The sequence below is a fragment of the Lipotes vexillifer genome, unplaced genomic scaffold, assembly GCF_000442215.2.
Source record: "Lipotes vexillifer unplaced genomic scaffold, Lipotes_vexillifer_v1.1 scaffold851, whole genome shotgun sequence".
NCBI classification, from domain to species: domain Eukaryota; kingdom Metazoa; phylum Chordata; class Mammalia; order Artiodactyla; family Lipotidae; genus Lipotes; species Lipotes vexillifer.
Window position 1 is genome coordinate 555418 of NW_006778810.1, and position 20839 is coordinate 576256.

At 34.3% G+C, this 20839-nt stretch overlaps 1 protein-coding gene across 1 annotated transcript in view; it reads left to right on the top strand.

Annotated features, from left to right (window-relative positions):
- Positions 1-5400: 5400 nt before the first annotated feature.
- Positions 5401-20839, top strand: part of LOC103077248 (zinc finger MYND domain-containing protein 11-like) — a gene marked incomplete at its 3' end in the record, with an annotated part of 36443 nt that continues 21004 nt past the window's right edge. The window contains exon 1 of the mRNA XM_007451965.1: positions 5401-5530. Within this exon, the coding sequence (XP_007452027.1) occupies positions 5415-5530 (116 nt within the window). The remainder of the gene's footprint in view (positions 5531-20839) is intronic.

A 20839-nucleotide genomic window follows, 5' to 3' on the forward strand; every position in this document is an offset into this window, starting at 1 on the left:
AAAAAAATAAAGCTTATTAATATTAATACCTTAGAAAAGTTATTCCCAGATAACAGTACTGTTGAACCTAGTGGCAGGGCAGGAATAAAGATGCAGATGTAGAGAACGGACTTGAGGACACAGGGAGGAAAGGGGAAGCTGGGACGAAGTGAGAGAGTGGCATGGACATATATGCACTACCAAATGTAAAATAGATAGCTAGTGGGAAGCAGCTTCGTAGCACAGGGAAATCAGCTCGGTGCTTTGTGACCACCTAGAGGGGTGAGAAAGGGAGGGTGGGAGGGGAGGCTCAAGAGGGAGGGGATATAGGGCTATATGTGTACATAAAGCTGATTCACTTTGTTATACAGCAGAAACTAACAGAACATTGTAAAGCAATTATACTCCAATAAAGATATATAAAAAAAGTTATTCCCAGATGGATTAAGAAGTCAATATTTTAAAAAATTGTATAAAAGAGGAAAATACAATTGAATATTTTTCAGACTTGAGTGTGGAAGGACTTCTAATCATTAAAGGTGACCATAAGGGGAATACATAGCTAGATTTCAACATTATAATTTCATTTGATGTTTACTAAAAGACAAAAGTATTTTGTGAATAACTTTAATATGTGAAGAAATTAATATGTATATTGGAAAATAGCATGAATAGACTATCAATAAAAAGTAACTTCAAATTGCTAGTAGAGTTTGGGAAAATTTTAACCTGAACTAAATTACAAAGAAATACACATTATACAATGAGATTAATTTTTAAATTTTATGCAGTATTTGATGAAAATACTTTAAAATATTTATATATTTGTTAGATGACATAAAAATAAAACAAAAACTTGCACTCCTCCACCAGAAGTAAAAATCAGAACATATTTGATGCTGTGTATTCTCCCAGTGTGTTCCTCCTCAATGCAGCCTCTTTTTCCTGCCCCCCTCAACTATTCTCTTGTTGTCCTATCATGTTTATCATTTCCTTGCAATAAAAAGTTTCCCCATATATGTATGTGTCACCAAAAATTCCTTGTTTAATTTTACTTGTAAGTTTTTCCTGATTTGCTTTCTCTTTTATCTTTTTTTCCATTTGTAGCATTTGTATGATAGGAAACAAGGTACTTACATAGATGGAAGGGATTGCATTAAATTGGATTTGTAGGGATAGAGAATACTGGTATTGCCTGGAGGCTTGCCAAAGTTACTTGGACCAGCTTACACCCATCAGAATAACTAGTGTCAAAAAACTACAAAATTATAAGTGTTGATGAGAATGTAGAGAAATTGGAACCCTTGTGCACTATTGGTTGGTATATGAAATGATGCAGCTGCTATGGAAAACAGTATGGTAGTTCCTCAAAAAATTAAAAATAGAATTGCCATATGATACAGCAATTCCACTTCTGGGTATTTGCCCAAGAGAATTGAAAGCAGGGTCTTGAAATATTTGTATATGCATGTTCATAGCAGCATTATTCACAATAGCTAAAACGTGTCCATCCACCGATGAATGGATAAGGAAAATGTGGTATATACATGCAATGGAATATTATTCATCCTTAAAAAGGAAGAAAATTCTGCAGTGTGCTACAGTATGGGTGGATCTCACGGACACTATGCTCAGTGAAATAAGGCAGTCACAGATGGACAAATCCTGTGTGATTCCTCTTCTTTGAGGTACTTAGAGTCATCACAGTCATAAAAACAAAGTAGAATCATGGGTGCCAGGGGCTGGGGTGGGTAATGGGCAGTTAGTGTTTAATGGGTATAGGATTTCAGTTTACAAGATTAAATGAGCTGTGGGGATGGATGGTGGTGATGGCTGCACAGCAATGTGAATGTATTGATACCACTGAACCGTACACTTAAGAATGGTTAAGATGGTACATTTCATGTGTATTTTACCACAATAAACGAAATCGGTAAGTTTACTGGGAAGTGTTTGGTTTTTTTTTTGTTTTTTAAACTATAGAACTCTTGAGAATCACTGCGAGTCTGTCATATTCCTCAGATGTGTTGGAGCTAAAAAAAAAAAAAAGATTGAGGACTATTGTATATCTCTACAGTTTTCTGATCTTTCTTTTTGATGTCTTAATCTTTGATACAACATAAACGAAGGCTTACTCTGGGACTTTATTGTTTATATAATATAACTGGAAAGGTTTAATTTTATAAGTCCATATCAAAAGTTTATCATGTTCAGAACTATGCTGTGCACCTTGGAAGACATGAAAAATAAGACACGTCTTTTCCTTACTTGAATTAATAAATTCTTTTTAGGAATTTTAAATTATTTGTACAAGGCAGTACATTTGTAAGAGATGAATAAACAAATTACAATTAGAATACACAAGAGAATTGAGTTTGATTCTTGCAAAAGCATTGGGTCAGGAACATTTGCATTGTAGTAAGTCCTAGAAAGAACGGAATTTTTAGTAATTAGTAAAGGGGCAGGGAGAACATTCTAGACAGAACTGCTTAAACAAAGGGGTAGAGTTATGAAGTTTGGGGACACATTTAGAAATTTTGAGTAGTTCAGTTTAGTAGAAATACAATATACATTCAGGTACAAAAGACTAAAGTTTGGTTTGGCCAAAATAAATTAAAGGCCTTATATGATAAGCTGTAGGTGCCTAGAATATAAGAAACTAATTTTCTAAGATTTTCTTTTTATTGACAAACACCTAAATTACTATCCTTATATCTAGCCACATTATTAATCATGTTTACTAGCTAATGGAAGGATTTTTGTTTACCTTATTATTATATTCCCAGAGCATAGAATGCCTAACATGTAACAAGCATGCCTGAAATGAATGATTTTAGATTTCATAAGAAAGGAGAATTTCAGTGATTGTACTTTAAAGAGATCTTGTCCTAATAAGTCAGGTTGTTTTTGGTGCTTTTACAACATGCCTCCAAGCTTCAATGTGTTCACCTGACTTGGGTTTGCATCTTTGCAGTGTTCTCCTTGGGTTCCTATAACTATGAGCATGTTCTTTATGGTGTACCTTCATTACCAGGCATATCTACCTGTGTGACTCGGTGTAGGTAGATGTCAAAAATCTTTGGCTTTAACTTTACATCTGTTTTCCTGAAGTGTAGCATTGTTTAATTCTCTAATCTTGAGTTCAGTCATTTCTAGGAATTAAGTGACATCACTTTTAGAATTTCTGCTACTAGTCTACTATATTCTTCTGGTTGTTATGTAAATAGTTATATTTGCTATTTTAGTATTTGTAAATGTTAGCTTTGCCATTATATATCTTTTGTATTTCTGAATAAGCTATTCTTAACTTTATATGTATTTTGAAAACATAAGTTGAGTTATATATATGTCAACTGTACCTGTTTGTATTCTAGTGTTTGTTCCAAGGATTGTAATACGCATCCTCGATTTAACATAGTTCCTCTTGAATTAGTATAATAAATACCATTTCACATAAAACGTTAAGAATTTACAATGATATAATTACTTACTACCCCTTCCCCTCCTTTGTGGTATTGGGTTGTCATCTATATTTTACTTCTACATATGTTATAAACCTAATGATACCTAACAGTTATTTTTGTTTGCTTTAAACAGCCAATTATCTTTTCAAGAAATTAAGAAATTTTGTATTTTCCTACATATTTACCATCTTGTAGTGTTACTTAAGCTAGAAGTAGTATCTGTTTTGTCTGAATTCTCACAGCATATATTTTGTACCATTTATGTCATATATGACATTACAGTTAGTAGTTCCATGTATATGTCAAATTGCCTTTGCCAGTTTTATGTTATTTTCTGTCAAGGACTAGAGTTTATACATTTTAAAATACTTCATTGTGTTTAGCTATTGCCTTACACAAAATAGGCAACATTTTTTTAAGCGTGTAAGAATGACTGAAATTTTGTTCTTTTATCTGAGTATTTGTATAATCTGACAAGTTGTATTTTTACAGTTCACCATTAGATGTCACTTTCTAACATTTTATATTCTTACCAATAAATTCCATACCATATTGCTTATCAGATTTGGAAAGTTGACACTCCTATACAAGTGCACTTAAACTGAGAAGTTTCTGTACATTTTAAAGTGGTTACTTTCTAGAACAGAGACTTTCATAAATAATAATTATAATTTTAAAAACTCTTAATTTTATATTGAAGTCTATACTGAACCAACTAATTTTCCTTAAGTTTTCTTTAAAACTCGAATGCTGCTGTTGTTTTTGATTCTTAATTGATTTTGTAATTCTGAAAAGCACTTTCTTATTTCAGGAGCCTAACTGATCCTAGACTCACCAGAAGAGAGTCTCTAGTTAAGCTTTAATGGCAACTGCTGGTCTTATTTGGGTTTTTTGAAGAAAGAGGGAGAATTGACTTAGCTGTGAAAAGAAATGTAGAGGTAGAGAAAAAGATTCATGAGGCTCTCCTGGCCAGTCATGGAATACAATGAAGTGCTAAGAATGAATTTTCCTTTCTTATTCTCTCCTCTTAAAAGATAGGAAAGGTCAGGTCAAGGAGATTTCAGCCATCCCCAAAACTTTGATGTTTACCTATGCCTAAGGGCCTCAACATGATAACCTGTATGATTTAGGGGTCAGGTGTCTCGGTGCCTAACAGGTCCCTCTGTGCCCAGTGGAGAGTCCAGGCGTGTTTGCCTCTTCTTACAGTACCATCTCTCATCAGACATTCAGGCTGCAACTCCGTTTTTTCCCCCAGTCTTGCCAGGACATAGCTGGTGGCCATTTTCCTCAGTCTATTCAGAATATTGAAATTTGAATAAATTAGCAATGTTGTTTCCTAATAACATAATGAATGGCCAACACCTCATCCAAGCATCTGAACATTTCTAATAATGTGGGTCCATCCATGTCATCCTCTGGTATACCAACCCTCAGCCTTTCACACCTCAGCCAGAAACAACTATTCTGTATTTTCTGTTTATGGTTTTATTTTTTAAAAAAAGGAATGTTGTTTTCATTATCAGTATGTGTATATTGAATTAAAATATTTAAACCATGAGTATAATAAACTAAAGTACTTCTAATTCGGACATTTAATTTCCATTTTGCATTGATCTGTCAAATTACACACAATGTAATATCAAAAATGAAATTTTATATAGTAACACTTTGGCTTTATAATAAATTTTAAATGTATATTTCTTTGACATATTGGTATAAGATGGCCACTCATTCTTCCTGGGAAGACCTTTTTTACTTTTGGTCTTGTAGTGTCATTCTTTGTGAAGTAATGAAGTGAAAAGTTTTATGGAGTAATTGGTGATGTGGATGGTAGAAAATAAAGTAAAAAGTTGGCCATACTATATATTGAGGTGCTAAGAGTGTTACTTATATTGATGATAATTCATTTTGTAATCTGTGCTTTTCCCTTATGTTTTTGTATATTGCTACAGCTGAAGGAGTAAACAGGTCATGGCACGCTTAACAAAAAGACGGCAGGCGGACACAAAAGCTATCCAGCATCTTTGGGCAGCCATTGAGATTATACGGAATCAGAAGCAAATTGCCAACATTGACCGTATTACAAAGTAAGTAATTTTAAACAAAAAAAGTCTATGTAAAATTTTATATTAGAGGTCCAAAGATTATTTATTTATTTATTATGCTAATTAACATATATTACAAAGTACTAGATACTTTGCCTTACAGGAGTATAAAGTTGTTAGGGAAATAAATACTGAAACATACACAAGCAACTTGTGTTTAGAGGTTGTATAAATGAATATTAGATAAGTAAAGTCACAATGTGTACACTAATATATTTATAGTTCTCAAAAATTTTTTAGCTCTTGAAAACAAGTCCTTATTTAAGTCTTTTATTAAAAAGGCTTTTAGTTAATCACTTGCTTTTATGTAAGCTATCGAAAAGTCTACTGTTCATTATTCATTTTAATGTATGAATAATATATGCTACCATATAGCTTGGTGTAGGTATAGTAACATCTTACTAGTTTGTAGCACACTAACCAAGAATTTTTAACAATTTCATTTTATATTTTATAAGTTAGAGTAAATATATCTTCAGTTGACAGAAGAAAGTTCTTCTTTATTTTCCAATGCTGTTGATCTTGGCAGTCCAAGATTCAGAATAGAAAAAAATCAGACTACTGTATGAATACTCTATTTACACGTTATGTACTAATTATAAGGGAGTCTTCAAATAGAACTTGATTTTGTTGTGTTTTGTATTTTTAAAGGAATAACGTTAAATTAATCTTTTAAAATGTTTGAATGATATTTTTTCGTAATTTAAATAGAATTTCTTTATACTTATTCTCCAACACATTCTTTAGATGCTACCTATAAAAATGGAAAACAGATGATTTACGAAAGCCCATTTAATTAAGTGCTTATTTTTGTCGTTATTAATAAGTAACAAAGTATCAGATTTTTGTCACTTAGCCATATTCTAGTGAAGAAGATTATAAAGGTTACTTAAGAGGGAAGGGACATGAGAAAGAAAGATGATGCTGTGTATTGCTTTAACTCTGTATTTAACCCTTTGAATATTTTAAAGTTGCCCATGTACAACTCCTAGCTCCTATAGGTGAATAGAAGGGGAAAAAATAGGTAACAGCTATGTGGAAAATAAGAATAAAATAAATAGTACATAATAATTAAATTACTTTTAATATTGGTGATATTGGAATAAAAGTTTTTTTTTTTAACAACCTCAAAGAAAAAAAAGCCTTAAGTATTTTGCTGTGGTTGGGATTTTTAAAAAACCCATAGTTTATGTATGTCAAAAATTACTCACAGATGAATGTAGAAAAAAAGATACTGTTCTTTGGATTTAATTTTTTAAATTAAAGTCATTTAATCTTGACTGAGCTATTTCAACTTTACAGGCTATTACTTCTTATCAATGCATGGAATCTTTCTCTGAAAGCTCTAGGGATGTTCTCTAGGAAGCTGTGGGAATCTCCAGGTGACATGTATAGAGTTTGGCTGACAAGGTTGCTGATGTGGGTGTCAGAGTAGTCTTTGGATGACCGTAACGTGTGTACATGTGTATACATGTTAAATTGTGAGCGATGCAGAGGCTGTTGACAGCACTGCACACCTCTTCTCGTTGTGTACAATGGATTGTCCATAAACATTCTCTCTCCTCCTTTCCTCATCAGTACAACCTTAAGGGTGCCAAGGCTTATTTACCTTCCTGTCCTAAGGTCCATCCATAGATCTTAAGATAGATATGAATAAATTCATTTACCTGCCAAATAGTCATTGTTTCATCAGTCTTATCTAAAGATGAAAAAAATACTGAGAAAATCAGAGGGTAAGTGTTTGAGTGGTTCCCAGTGTTTCTTCTGCCTCATCTCATCTGAGAGTATGTCATATTCCTTTTTATTACGGGGGTGCATTTAGAGCATCTTGTACTTCTTTCATAACACTAGTCACATGTGTAATTATTTCCCTGCCAGACCGTCAGCCCCAGGAAGGAGCTGTCTAGATAATTGCCTAGCCCAGTGCCTTGGCTTCTCAGCAGTGTTAATTTCTTTGCTCGTAACCCTTGCCAAGGTAAGTTAGGAAGAAGAATTGGACCATGACAGGAAGTCAGATCTTTTGCTTTAAAGCCTAATAGTCTTATTCTGTATTCTAAATAGGTAGATACTTCTCAAGTTTTAGATTAATTTTAAATCAAGGTGCTCTGCTTAGTTACAACTAAGTCTGAACATAGAGGTATCTTTAATCTTTATCCAAATATCTTAAGTTACTGAAGGCTTTAGTAGAGTTGATGTGAAGAATGTATATGTAGTCATTAAGTTTCATTCTATATCTGACTGGTGAGTGACTCCATAAAAATACAAACTGTACAGCTTCAGTCACACATTAAGTTTTGGGCTTTGGGGTCATGGCTTTTTATATTTTGAAGCCTGGCACATCCTAAACACCGTAGTTTACCCCTGTATAATGTTTTAGTTCTGCTTGTTTTTATTTGAAATGTCTTTTAAGTCACTTTTAATCTATAGGTTTCTCATTCATCTTTTTTTGTTGTTTTCCTTTACAATTTATTTATCTAAGGACCTGGTTCATTTGCTCTGTTGTTTCCTATAGCCTGCCTTCACTGGTTTCATCCCTGTGGTGTACTTTAACCTGCTGCTCATTCCTTTGCATCTCATGGAAATTAATAGTTGATCCTAAGGCTTGGGGGTGGAGGTGAGACTTCTTCATAGGTGGTGATGTGTTCTGCCCTCAGGAGGCCATAATGTATTTCATCTGGCGAGGTTAGTACTAAGCTTGGCGTGCAGTGGCTAGATACAATAATTCATTAAGGATTGCAAAATAGTGATAATCTAGTTTTATCTTTTCTTTTTTAAATGGAATAATTCTATAAGGACATAAACTTCTCATCATGTAGTATATGGTTACCATGTGGAATCGTTCATATCAGAAAGGTAGAATAACTGATTCTTTTATTTACCAGTTTTCACAATGGCATCCTCTAATGGCAACCAATTAGGTTTCTTTTTTTTTGTCATTTGGAATTCATGCATTTACAATCCATTTGATATATATCAGTCTGTTTCTGATATAATCCCTATTGATGCTTAACTTTTCCCTTCTTTGACAATTTGGAGCCTCTTCACGTTGGCCCCTGAAGTTCCTCTCTGCTTTCTGACACGACAGAATTTTTTCAGGCTTATCTAGGATACACCTTGCTCCAGTCCTGGAACCACTGATTTCTCCAAGGGTCTCTGGTTTCTCGCAGTTAGAAATTATGTTTCAAGAGCATTTTTTGGCCTTCAGTGTGCTGATTGCTGCCAGGTTGGTCTCTCTTTCTAGGCCTTTTAGTGGACGAGTTAGGAAATACATACAATTGTAAAAGAAAAAAACTACATCATGAATTCATACTGATATTTTCCCCTTGAATTTACGGCTACTGGTTTTTACTGAGCTATCTAAAATCTTTAACTCCTTTCTTACACAGTAAGAGTCATGATTCTTTAGGACATCATGGATAATAATATTTTAGAATATCATGTAGTTACTCAATTGTTTTATCCAACACTGCATCCCAAGCTGTTTGAGAATAATAGCATTAACACTTAACTAATAATACATTTCATGGAAACCATATAAGTTGTTCTTACCCATCTTTAAACAGTTGTACTAATTCTAAACTGTCACAGAAAATAGCAATTATGTATTATACTTTCTTCCTTACAACTGCCATTTAGCCTTACTTTTCCAAGTAAGTGTGTATTTCATGCTCACCACTGATATCTAAAGTTCATTCTCTAGTACATTCTTTAAAAAAAGTTTTTCACTTCCCCACCCCTGCAGTTTTATTGAGATACTGTTGACATATAACATTGTATTAGTTCAAGGTGTACAACATAATGATTTGATACATGTTTATATTGTGAAATGATTACCACAGTAAATATAGTTAACATCCATCACCTCTTCTAGTTATGAAATTTTTTTCTTGTGAAGAGAACTTTTTATACTCTCTAAACAATTTTGTATTGTTAACCATGCCGTACATTACACACCCAGAACTTATTTATCTTATAACTGGAAGTTTGTACCTTTTGTCCACCTTCACTCATTTTGCCCACCCTCAGCCCCTGCTTCTGGCAACCACCAATCTATTCTCTGTATCCATGAGTTTAGTTTTTTAAGAATCCACATATATGTGAGATCATATAGTATTTATCTTTCTCTGTCTGACTTATTTCACGTAGCATAATGCCTTTAAGATTGATCCATGTTGTCACAAAATGATGGGATTTCCTTCTTTTTTATGGCTGAATAATATTCCACTGTACATGTATACCATATTTTCTCTATCCATTTGTCTGTGGATGGACACTTTCGTTTCCATGTCTTGGCTGTTGTAAATAGTGCTGCTATGAACATGAGGGTGCAGATATCTTGTTAAGATAGTGATTTCATTTTCTTTGGATAAGTACTCAGGAGTGGAATTGCTGGATCATATGGTAGTTCTATTTTTAATTTTCTGAGGAAGCTTCATAGTTTTACATAGTGGCAGCTCCATCTAGTAGATTCATAATCAAGACTTCCTGGGGACAAATACTTGAGTTCTTGCATGTTATAATAACAGTTGGTCTGCAGCCTTTTTACTTGAAAGTGAATTTGGTTGGATATAAAATCCTTAGCTTTTATTTTCTTTCTCTGAGGTTCTTATATATGTTATCTATTCTGGCTTAAAGCATTGCCATCAAAAAATCTGTTGACAAGTTGATTTTCTTTCTGTTGTGACTTTGTCCTTTTGCCTAGATTCACAAAGATTTTTTTTTCTTTGAAGTCTAGGAACTTGACTATGTCTCAGTGTTGGTCATTCTAGGTTGTTTTGTTGGGTATACAGTGTCCCTTTAATATGTTTTTTTGAAATATTGGAAATTTTACTTTAAAAATGATAACAGTTTGACCCTCGAGCAACATGGGTTGAACCATACAGGTCCACTTATATGCGTATTTCTTTCAATAAATACACACCACAGTACTATGTGATTCATGGTTGGCTGAATCCAGATGTGGAACCGCAGATACAGAGGGCTGACTGTAAAGGGAGATGGAGATTTTTGACTGCGCTGGGGTTGAGGTGGACTCTAACCCCCCTGTGTTGTTCAAGGGTCAATTGTATATATATCATCCATGGACTTTTATTATCTTGTTTAGTTGTCATTTATTGGGGCCTTCTCTTATACTGTGTTGGTTTCTTTTCCTATCTTCTATATTTGTAATTTTCAGTTTGGGCAGTTATAAATAAAGCTACTATATATTTTTGGTTTTTAATATTTTCTTTCTTTACAACTTCTACTTATGCCTTTTTCTGCTATGTACTCACTCTTGTGTGCCTTCTACTTTGGACTTTTTACTTCTGAAGTGAATTTTTTCATTTACTTCGCATGTTTAAGTCATTTCTGAGTTTTTCTAATTCTGATTTATATCTTTCCTATATCTTAACATCATCTTCTTAATGTCTTTTCACGTGTTTTAAAATAGTAGTTACAGTTTTCATCTGTGTTATAGGCACATCTCTTAGGCGTGCTTTCATTTTAAGGATGTCCTGCTTCTTCAACCACAGTCCTTTCATGTGAAATCAAGCTTCCAGAACTTGTGTCAGGGAAAGGTGGTTGAGAATAGTTTTTCTAGATATGGCTCTAAAGCATCTTCTTATGTCATTTTTGTGAAGAGCTAACAATATGGCCTCATATTTACCATGATTTCCTACTTCTTCTGTACCTTCTTTCAGAGTCGTAATTTCTTTTGTACCCATTGTCCTTACATTGGAGATCTTTATGACCAGACTTCAGTAGTGTTTGGTACTTTTATTACTTGCAATTCCTCTACACTGTGGAGCTCTGTACCGAAAGGGAGCTTTAGATTATTATTTTGAGTGTTCATAGGTCTCACTATGTTCTAGCCCCTTAAGGCTTTACCATGAACTCACCAATTACCATCAATTACCTGCAAATGGAAGTGTGTAAAACCCTACCCAGTTTCAACTGCTGTTCTCAAATTGGCCCACTTTGCTTTTCAGTGACTGCCTGTTGGTTGTTTTATCCTCCTGTATTCACTTCCATTAGGTGGTCTGTTGTGTCCCTTACTTTCTCCTGCACAGGTGTCAATACCAATTGCGATTGCAGCTCTTGGAGATTGGTCCTCACCTCCTAAGACTTTGGGATTCATGGGGATTCTCATCACTTAATTTTGTTGTTTATGTTGTCCAGGGGTTGGGTTGTTTGTTTGCTTTTGCTAACTCTTCTAGTAACTTTATGTAGAGTGTTTGGGAGACATTAAAAACCATGTTACTTCTACCACCTTCCCAACTCTCAGCAATCTTGCCGTTTTTCTCAAAAAAAAAAAGTTTTTAAAGGTACTGTGTATTTTCTGAAGTCCTAAAGCAGAGCTAAAAGTGGTAAAAATTCCTTCTAGCACAGGCAAATTCAAGGAACATTTTTCATTTTTGTATATAACACTAGACACATCAGAATCTACAGCAGTATCATCTTCAAAGGATCATTAAAATATTAAATTTGTGTTGAAATTTAGAAAGAAATTTCATGAGTAGAAGCTTCAGGTCCTCCAAGTTAATCGAACAATTAGGGACTAATAACAATTTCTCTAACAAAATAGGATAATTTTTCTGTGTTGCAAATGTTTCTTCCACCTAATATGATGATGTCTAACTTTCAGGGTTCATAGCAGTAGCCTCCTATTAGTTGTCAGTACACCTCCCTTGGAAAGAGTCCTGAGTCATTTTTACCACTTTTTTTACTTTTCTTTTTTTTTTTTTTTAACCTGCTAGTTTTCTGTTCAAAAAAGGTGCTATAAATTAGAGAATCACTGTTGAGATTTATTGAATATTTCAAGTATTTAAAAAACATCACTAAGAGAAACTTCTTTGACAAGTTCGGTTATTTGGGGATGTGTTTTTATAAAAAGAGTCAATCTGAAATCAAAATACACGTATGGGATGAAGTTTGTTTAAAATTAATGGGTAACCTATGCCTCTGATTTAAAAGCTCATGTTTATAAATTTGATTTAACGATGATATAAAATTTCATACATGTCTGCACTTGGAAACTAAATAAGCACAAATAAATTTTGGCCTCTCCAAAATTTTATAAAATATAAAAAAACATTTTATATCTTTAGAAACTGAAAGATGTTTTGTGATATTTTAATCACCATAAGATGGAAACAGATGATTCATTTTATCATAAAAAAGAATATACGTTAGTCAGTTTAGATGAACATAAGCATAGGCAAGAGTAGCTTCTCTTTTAAAGGTCTATAAATGCTAAATTATAAGTAGCACATATGAATTCATCAATTTTTTAAAATTTGGATAGGTGTAATGAAATTAAAACTTTGAAATAGTTGATTGCTTATCACTTATATAAAACAAATATTTATAAAATATTTTTATGTTTAAAATCATGATGTTAGCCCGTGTTTTACAGTTTTTAAATCAAGGAGCAAAGAGGTGAAGATTCATATGACAATGAAATCAGTAACAGAAATGAAATTTAAACTTTGAATCCCTAAGATTCCCAATATGATTCATAACTCATCGTCAGGGTATTTTTTAAAACGTCACCTATATTTTAATATCCAATAAAAATACTCATTGTCAGGTTATTTTTTAAAATGTCACCTATATTTTAATATCCAATAAAAATAAGTTACATGTCACTTTTTTCTCTTTAATCCAAACAAATTATTCATATCTAATTTGGATAATTATAATATAGCATTAGAGTTTCATAAGTATTCTAAGTAATAGTTATAATTTAAAGACATATTTTTGAAATAAGTATGGATTTTATATTAGTCTCTGCCAGCATTATTGGCTAACATTATTGGTGTCATTGGGAGAGGTCAAATTAATTTTTTTGTTGACTGTTGGAAAAAGCAGTTGAAACTTTCTTTCCTGTCTTGAATAACTTTGATTTTGTGTTTCTAGAGGTAACCATGTTTGTGACTAGCATGATTAGACTAACATTGGATTGGTTGACTTAGTCCCATTCAAGTTAATGTTTCAGATTAGGGCATCAATTAATTACGTGTATTGCTTACTTTAGGGTCAAACCCCAGTTAGAAAATGTGACCTCTGACCTCTTGTGACATGTTTGGCATTGAAATTTGAGTTCTCCTGGAGTTCTTCCTGTCACTACAGACAGACATAAGCCCAAACTGTAAGTCTTCTTCATGTGTAGGTTGCCTTTGAAGTTGCAACTAGGTACACATTATTTATTTATTTGTTTATTTATTACAGTTCAGTTTTATGAAACCCATGATTTCTAGGAACTATTTGTTAAGTTATAATTTTGTCTCTGTCAATTTCTATTCCCTCATAAGATTTATTGTAGAATAGGAAAATGGCCAATTGCCTAAGTTACTTCTTTGAAAATAAAGTTAGTTTTAAAAAATTAGCAGTTAATGTTATGCTGTATATGTACTTCCAAGAATTCTTCATTCTCATTTCAATCTACATTGATTTATTCTTTCTTATATATCTTCTTATGGTAGCAGATTGGCAGGTACAATTTACCACTGTTACCATTGTTATTTTATTTTACATAATAACAGCCTTACAGAAGAAGTAACTGATTCTGAAGAACCATAATCCACAGTTCTACAGTGAGTTTTTTCTAGTGGCACTCGCCTTGGCTTGGATTGTTGTCTAGCTGTTTTCATGTTTTACATTTCTCTGCAGTTCTGTGATGGAAACATACAGACAAGGCACAGAAAAGTGTCAATAACCATTAAAGAATAAAACAGTTTTACATTTGTTTTACATTTTACATTTCTCTGCAGTTCTGTGATGGAAGCATACAGACAAGGCACAGAAAAGTGTCAATAACCATTAAAGAATAAAACAGTAGTACCAAATAATAGGAGAGGTATCACAGACAGAAGACAGCTCAGCCCCGTGTGAGTGGAATGTTTAATTAATAACAGGATAGACCTTATTTGAGGGGGCAGTCACTGAGGGAGAGTCAGGGAGGCCTTATGGAGGGTATGGAATTGGTCAGGCCTTGGAAGTTGGATGGGATTTGGTGAGGCAGAGAGGGGAGTCAAAACAGGGATTGTAGAGTTTTGGGAGAAAGGGAATGAAAAGGCAGAGAGGCCTAGACTAGGAGGGCCTCTAATGCCAGCATTGAGACTTTAATCCTGTGGCTAGAGGGGAATGTAAATGTGTTTGGAGTATCCTAGACTGGATAGATTGAATGGTCCTCTTAAATGTCTGCTCTTCCCTACCTGGCCTGGGTTTTAGCCTTGTGTAATTTCCTGCCTTTGCAGTGGCAGCAGGTTCCTAATTGGGCCTCTGGTCTCCTGGTCTTGCTAGTCTGTTTCCTCTTCCCGTCATTGGTGTCAGAGATGTTTTTCAAAAACGCTATCTTATCAAATGTTCCACAACTGAAAGCCTTCTTCTGTTGCCGATGCTTTCCCAATCCCTTGTGCAGGGTGTCAATACCTCGGCCTTCCTCATTTGCATCACCTCTTGCTGTTTCCTGCTCAGAATGGCCTGTACTCCAGACGCACTGGGCTCTCGAGGGCCTCAGCTCTGCTGTGTTCCACACTTGGCTGGGATGCCGGTCCTCCTGGACTTGTCCACTAGACAGACTCCTTTTTCAAGACATATCTCCTAGGAAGTCATTTCTGACACCTTTAAGTTGACCTAAGCCTCACATTTTATCAGTTTTCTAGATTTTAGGTCTGATTATGTTCTTGATTTCCCCATTGTGCGTAAAGTGCAAATACTTGAACAAGGTGTTTGTGCTGAGCCTTTCACAGTCGGACCCTAACTTTCCTTCCTTCCATGACCTGCCTCCCCCAACTCAGAGTCCATCTGATGAGACTGTTCTCAGTTGCCTCAGAACCCTATTATTTTCTTTATTTTTCCTTCATTAATGGACAGAGCATCCCCTTTCTTTTAAGATCCAACTCAAACATGATTTCCTTTGAGATATTGATTTATTCCTCACTATAACCAGTCCCTTTACTCTTACTCTTTGCTCACATAGTAACATGTATAAAGCTGAATTTTTATTATTTGTTATAGCCTTTTATGATCTTTAAAAAATATTTCTGCTTCCTTTGCTATTTGTGAGCATCTTGAGGGTAGGGCATGCATCTTTCCTACCTTTGGATCTTAGTATGAAGCATAGTAACTGGGACAAGATGCTGAGAAAAGGTTTCTTAATTATAATAAATATTCGGTTGCATTAACTGAAGAAGTAGTTTCAAAGAAGATTGTAATAATTGAGAACATCGAGTCATTATTTTGTGACAAGCACAATGCCCTATATGATTTCTCATTTAATTTTCACACCGGAACTCCGTGAGGTCTATTGTCATTACCCTCATTTTGTTGATGAAGATGATGGAGCTTAGGCAGGTGAAATAAAATGCCTACAGCCACACAGGTTTTTGGCGGTAGAACTGAAATTTGAATATAGATCTAATGTCATAGTCCAAGCTTCTAACCATTAAATGTTTCCTTTTAATATTTAATGAATTTATATTTGTATCCTTGCAAACTTTGAAGTTTTAAAAACATTGTCATCTACTTCGTGTTTCTATGTTATCTCATTTCAGCCTAACAGCAACTCTGACATTCATATTAGCCCCTCTTTATAGGTAAAGAATATGAGGCTGTATGAGTAAATTATTTGTCACAGGTTAAATGTTAGAATTAGGGAGAACCTAGTTCTTCAGAGTATAATCTAATTTTAAAAATAAATTCATTGATGATGCTGTTTAGGTTTGAAGTTCATTACTTTTTTGTTCAATGCAATTTTAAAATAAAATATTTGTTGTATGCCTATCCATCTATAAAGCACCTAGTGGCAGATCATTATTATTACTTCTAATTTTTTTATTGTGGTAAAGTATACAGAAAATAAAATTTACCATCTTAACCATTTTTAAGTATGCAGTTCAGTGGTATGAAATACACTCACATTGTTGTGCTGCTGTCACCACCACCCATCTCCATAGCTCTTTTCATCTTGCAAAACTGAAACTCTTTACCTATTAAACAGTAATTCCTCCTTCCCCCCAGACCCTGGCAGCCACTATTCTACTTTCTGTTCCTATGACTGTGACTACTCTAAGTACCTTATATAAGTGGAATCACACAGTATTAGTCTTCTTGTGACTGGCTTATTTCATTTAATATAATGTCCTCATGTTCATCCATGTTGTAGCATATTGCAGAATTTTCTTCTTTTTTAAGGATGAATAATATTCCATTGTATATATAGACCACCTTATGCTTATCCATTCACCCATCATTAAACACTTGGGTTGCTTCCATGTTTTAGCTATTGTGAACAATGCTGCTATGAACATGGTGTACATATACCTCCTTGAGACTCTGCTTTCAATTCTTTTGGGTATGTACCCAGAAGTAGAATTGCTGGATCATATGATGATTCTATTTTTAATTTTGTGAGGAGCCACCATACTGTTTTCCACAGCAGCTGTACCATTTTACATTCCCACCAACAGTGCACAAGAGTTCCAAATTTTCTGTGACCTAGTCAACACTTATAATTTTCTGTTTTGATAGTAGCCATCCTGATGGGTGTGAATGGTATCTCGTGTTTTGTTTTGTTTTTTTTAATTGGAGTATAGTTGCTTTACAATGTTGGGTTAGTTTCTACTGTGCAGCAAAATGAATCAGCTATACATATACATATATCCCTCTTTTTTGGATTTCCTTCCCATTTCATTTACCACAGTGCATTAAGTAGTCTTGTTGTGTTTTCATTTACATTGCCCTAATGATGAGTGATGTTGAGCATTTTTTCATGTGCTTATTGGCCCTTTAAACATCTTCTTTGGAGAAATGTCTGTTCGGGTCCTTTGCCAGTTTTTGAATCAGGTTTATATGTTGTTGAGTTTTAGGAGTTCTCTGTATGTTCTGGATAATAATTTCTCATCAAATATATAATTTTTTGAATATTTTCTCCTTTTTGTGGGTTGCCTTTTAACTCTGTGGGTAGTGTCTCTTGATGTACAAAATTTTTAAATTTTCCTGAAGTCCAATTTGACTATATTTTCTTTTGTTGCCTGTGCCTTTGATGTCATATCCAAGAGATCATCACCAAATCCAGTGTTGTGAAGCTTTTGTCCTAAGTTTTCTTCCAAGAGTTTTATTGTTTTTGATCTTACATTTAGGTCTTTTATCCATTTTGAGTTTATTTTTGTATATTCTGTTAGGTGAAAGTCTGACATCATTCTTTTACATTTTGATGTCCAGTTTTTACACCACCATTTGTTGAAAAGAGTGTTCCCCACTGAGTAGTCTTGGCACCCTTGTCAAAAATCCTTTGGCGGTATATGCAAGGATTTTATTTCTGGGCTATCTTATTCCATTGTCTGTATGTCTGTCTTTATGCCAGTACCACACTGTTTGGATTACTGTAGCTTTGAAGTAGATTTTGAAATCAGGAAGTATGAGTCCTTCAATTTTTTCTTCTTCTTTCAAGATTGTTTTGGCTGTTTGGGATCCATTGAGATTCCATATGAATTTTCTGATTGGTTTTTGTATATCTGAAAAAAAGTCATTGGGATTTTGATAAGGATTGCATTGAATCTGTAGATTGCTTTGGTTAATATTGACATTTTAATAATATTAGTTCTTCCAATCCACAAACATGGGATGTGTTTCCGTTTACAGTTGACCGTTGAACAACAAAGGTTTGAACTGTGCGGGTCCACTTATACACAGACATTTAAAAAATAAATATGTACTACAGTACTACATGATCTGCAGTTGGTTGAATCCATGGATGTGGAACCATAAATATGGAGGGCTGACTGTAAGGATATACATGGATTTTTGACTGTATGGGTGTAGGCGCACCCAACCCGCATGATGTTCAAGGGTCAGCTGTATTTATGTCTTTAATTTCTTTCAGCAGTGTTTTGTAGTTTTCACTGTATAAGTCTTTCACCTCATTGGTTAATTTAATTCCTAAGTATTTTATTCTTTTTGATGCTGTTGTAAATGGAATTATTGTAATAATTTCCTTTTCAGATAGTGTCAAATACTGTGCTCATTTTACTTTTCCAATTTAGATTCCTTTTATATCTTTTTCTTGCCAAATTTCTCTGGCTAGAACTTCCAGTACTACGTTGACTAGAAGTGGTGAAAGCGGGCATCCTTGTCTTTTTCCTGATCTTAGAGGAAAAGCTTTCAGTCTTTCAACATTGAGTGTGGTGGTTGCTGGGGTTTTTTCATATATGGCTTTTATTATGGTGTAGTAGTTTCCTTCTGTACCCCATTTGTTGAGTGTTTTTTTATCATGAAGAGGTGTTGAGTGTTGTCAACTGCCTTATCTGCATCTATTGAGGTCATCATAGGATTTTTTATCTTTCATTCTGTTAACGTGCTGTGTTCACGTTTGTTGATTTACATAGTTTGATCCATCCTTGTGTCTATAAAGCACCTAGTGGCAGAGCATTGCTGTTAAATTTTTTTTAAACTTCTAAAAGTAACAACCATATTGTAGGATACTTGCAGAAAAGTAAAAAGCAGAAAAATAATCACCTGTAATTTCTTTACTCCAATTCCAGTAAGGGACCCATTCTGATGTATTTCTTTCTGGTCATTTTTCACATGCTTATTATTTTCTCAACATTATTTAGCCTTTTTCCTTGTTGTTATATGGTTACCATAAATTATTATTACTAATGGTTGCACAATATTCCATCTGGTTAGACGGTTCTGTGCTGTTTTGGGAGGGAGGAGGGATGAGTAGTAAGATAAACATTTATTGTAAGGTTACATTACATTATCTTACCTTCAAATCAACCGCATGGATTGACACTATTAATTTTACTTAAGGATATGCCCACTGGGATGCAGAGAGGTTAAATCACTTGTTCAGGGTCATGTAGCTAGTAAGTTGTAAAGCTGGTATTTGAACTGAGACCTGGTGACTTAAGAGGCCATGCTTTTTCCCCTTTACTTTTGTATTGCCTCCATATGTCATTTATTAAATTCTTATAACAACTCGTAAGTGTTTTAATATTCAGTAATATAAGTAATGAAGGTGAAAGCTTAGAGGATAAACAGTGGTTGGTACAGGAACCATTGGTGTAGAGTGGGTTAGTGCTGGGCACTGGGCTGATCGCTTTACATTCATTACCTTGTTCAGCTTTTATTACGACCCTGTGGGTAGATATTATCATCATGCTGCCATTGGTCGGATAACTTGGGTGTTTTCAGTTTTTTCACTAGTCTCCTCATGCTTTGAATTATTTCCTTATGATGGATGCTCGGGTTGTCTCCATTTTCCCTCCACCTTGCAAATAACCATGCATTGCTCCAGGTCTTCACAGCTACAAGTAAGAGTTTAATTTTGACCTGCATGAGTAATTTGTTGATGTGTGTATCCGGGAACATTTTGACTATAGGAAATGCATCCGTTTAATTTGACCAAGCTCTCAAGAGAGGATGCCCATCTACATGTTCATTAGTGCACAAGGACACAGTTTCTGCAAGCGTCTGCATATACTTGACGTCCAGTTGCATAAATTTTGTCACTCAGATATCTTAATTTACATTTCTGTCTTTATTAATGAGAGCACCAGTTCTTGGTGTTCTTATAAGGTTTTGGCCTTTCTTTTCTGTGGATATCTGTTTTTATACTTTGCCCATTTTCCCATTGGGGTTGTCTTTTTCTGTTGATTTGTAGAAGCTCTTGCTGTTAATTCTCCTATACACTTTATGCTTTATAAGTATTTTTCCTTATTCTGTTAATCTGTTTACTAACCTTTCCCAAAGTGTTCTTTGTTGAACAGAAATTTTAGATTTTGATATGATCAAATTCAGTATTTTTTGCCTAATGTTTTGTGCTTTTGAAATTTTATTTAAGGAATCCTTCTTCTTAATTAGACCATAAGAATTAGGTCTTTATCTGTAGTTCTCTTTTTATGTGGTGGTAGAAAAGGATCCAATTTCATTTTTCTCTCTATAGTGAGTCTGCCTGCTTCTTTAGAATTCGAACTTTAGAGTCAGTAACTCTTGGAGATGTTTTAGGGGCCCTTAGCACAGCATATAGTTTACTCTTAAATATTTAGTCGTGCCATTTTTTGTTTGCCCTCGGCCCCTGCAACCTCTTCCCACCAATAAGTAAGCTTTATAGGTAAGGATCTTTTTCTGTTTTGTGTATTGGTATATGCCAAGCGCCAAAAGATAGTGACTGGCACATGACATTCACTCAGCAGCCTTCACCTTACTTGTGAATGTTGAGTGCATGTCCGCTCTTTTCCTGTAGCCGGTTGTCCTTGCTACAGAAAGCTTGAAATCTCTACTAGAACTAGACTGTTTTTTTTT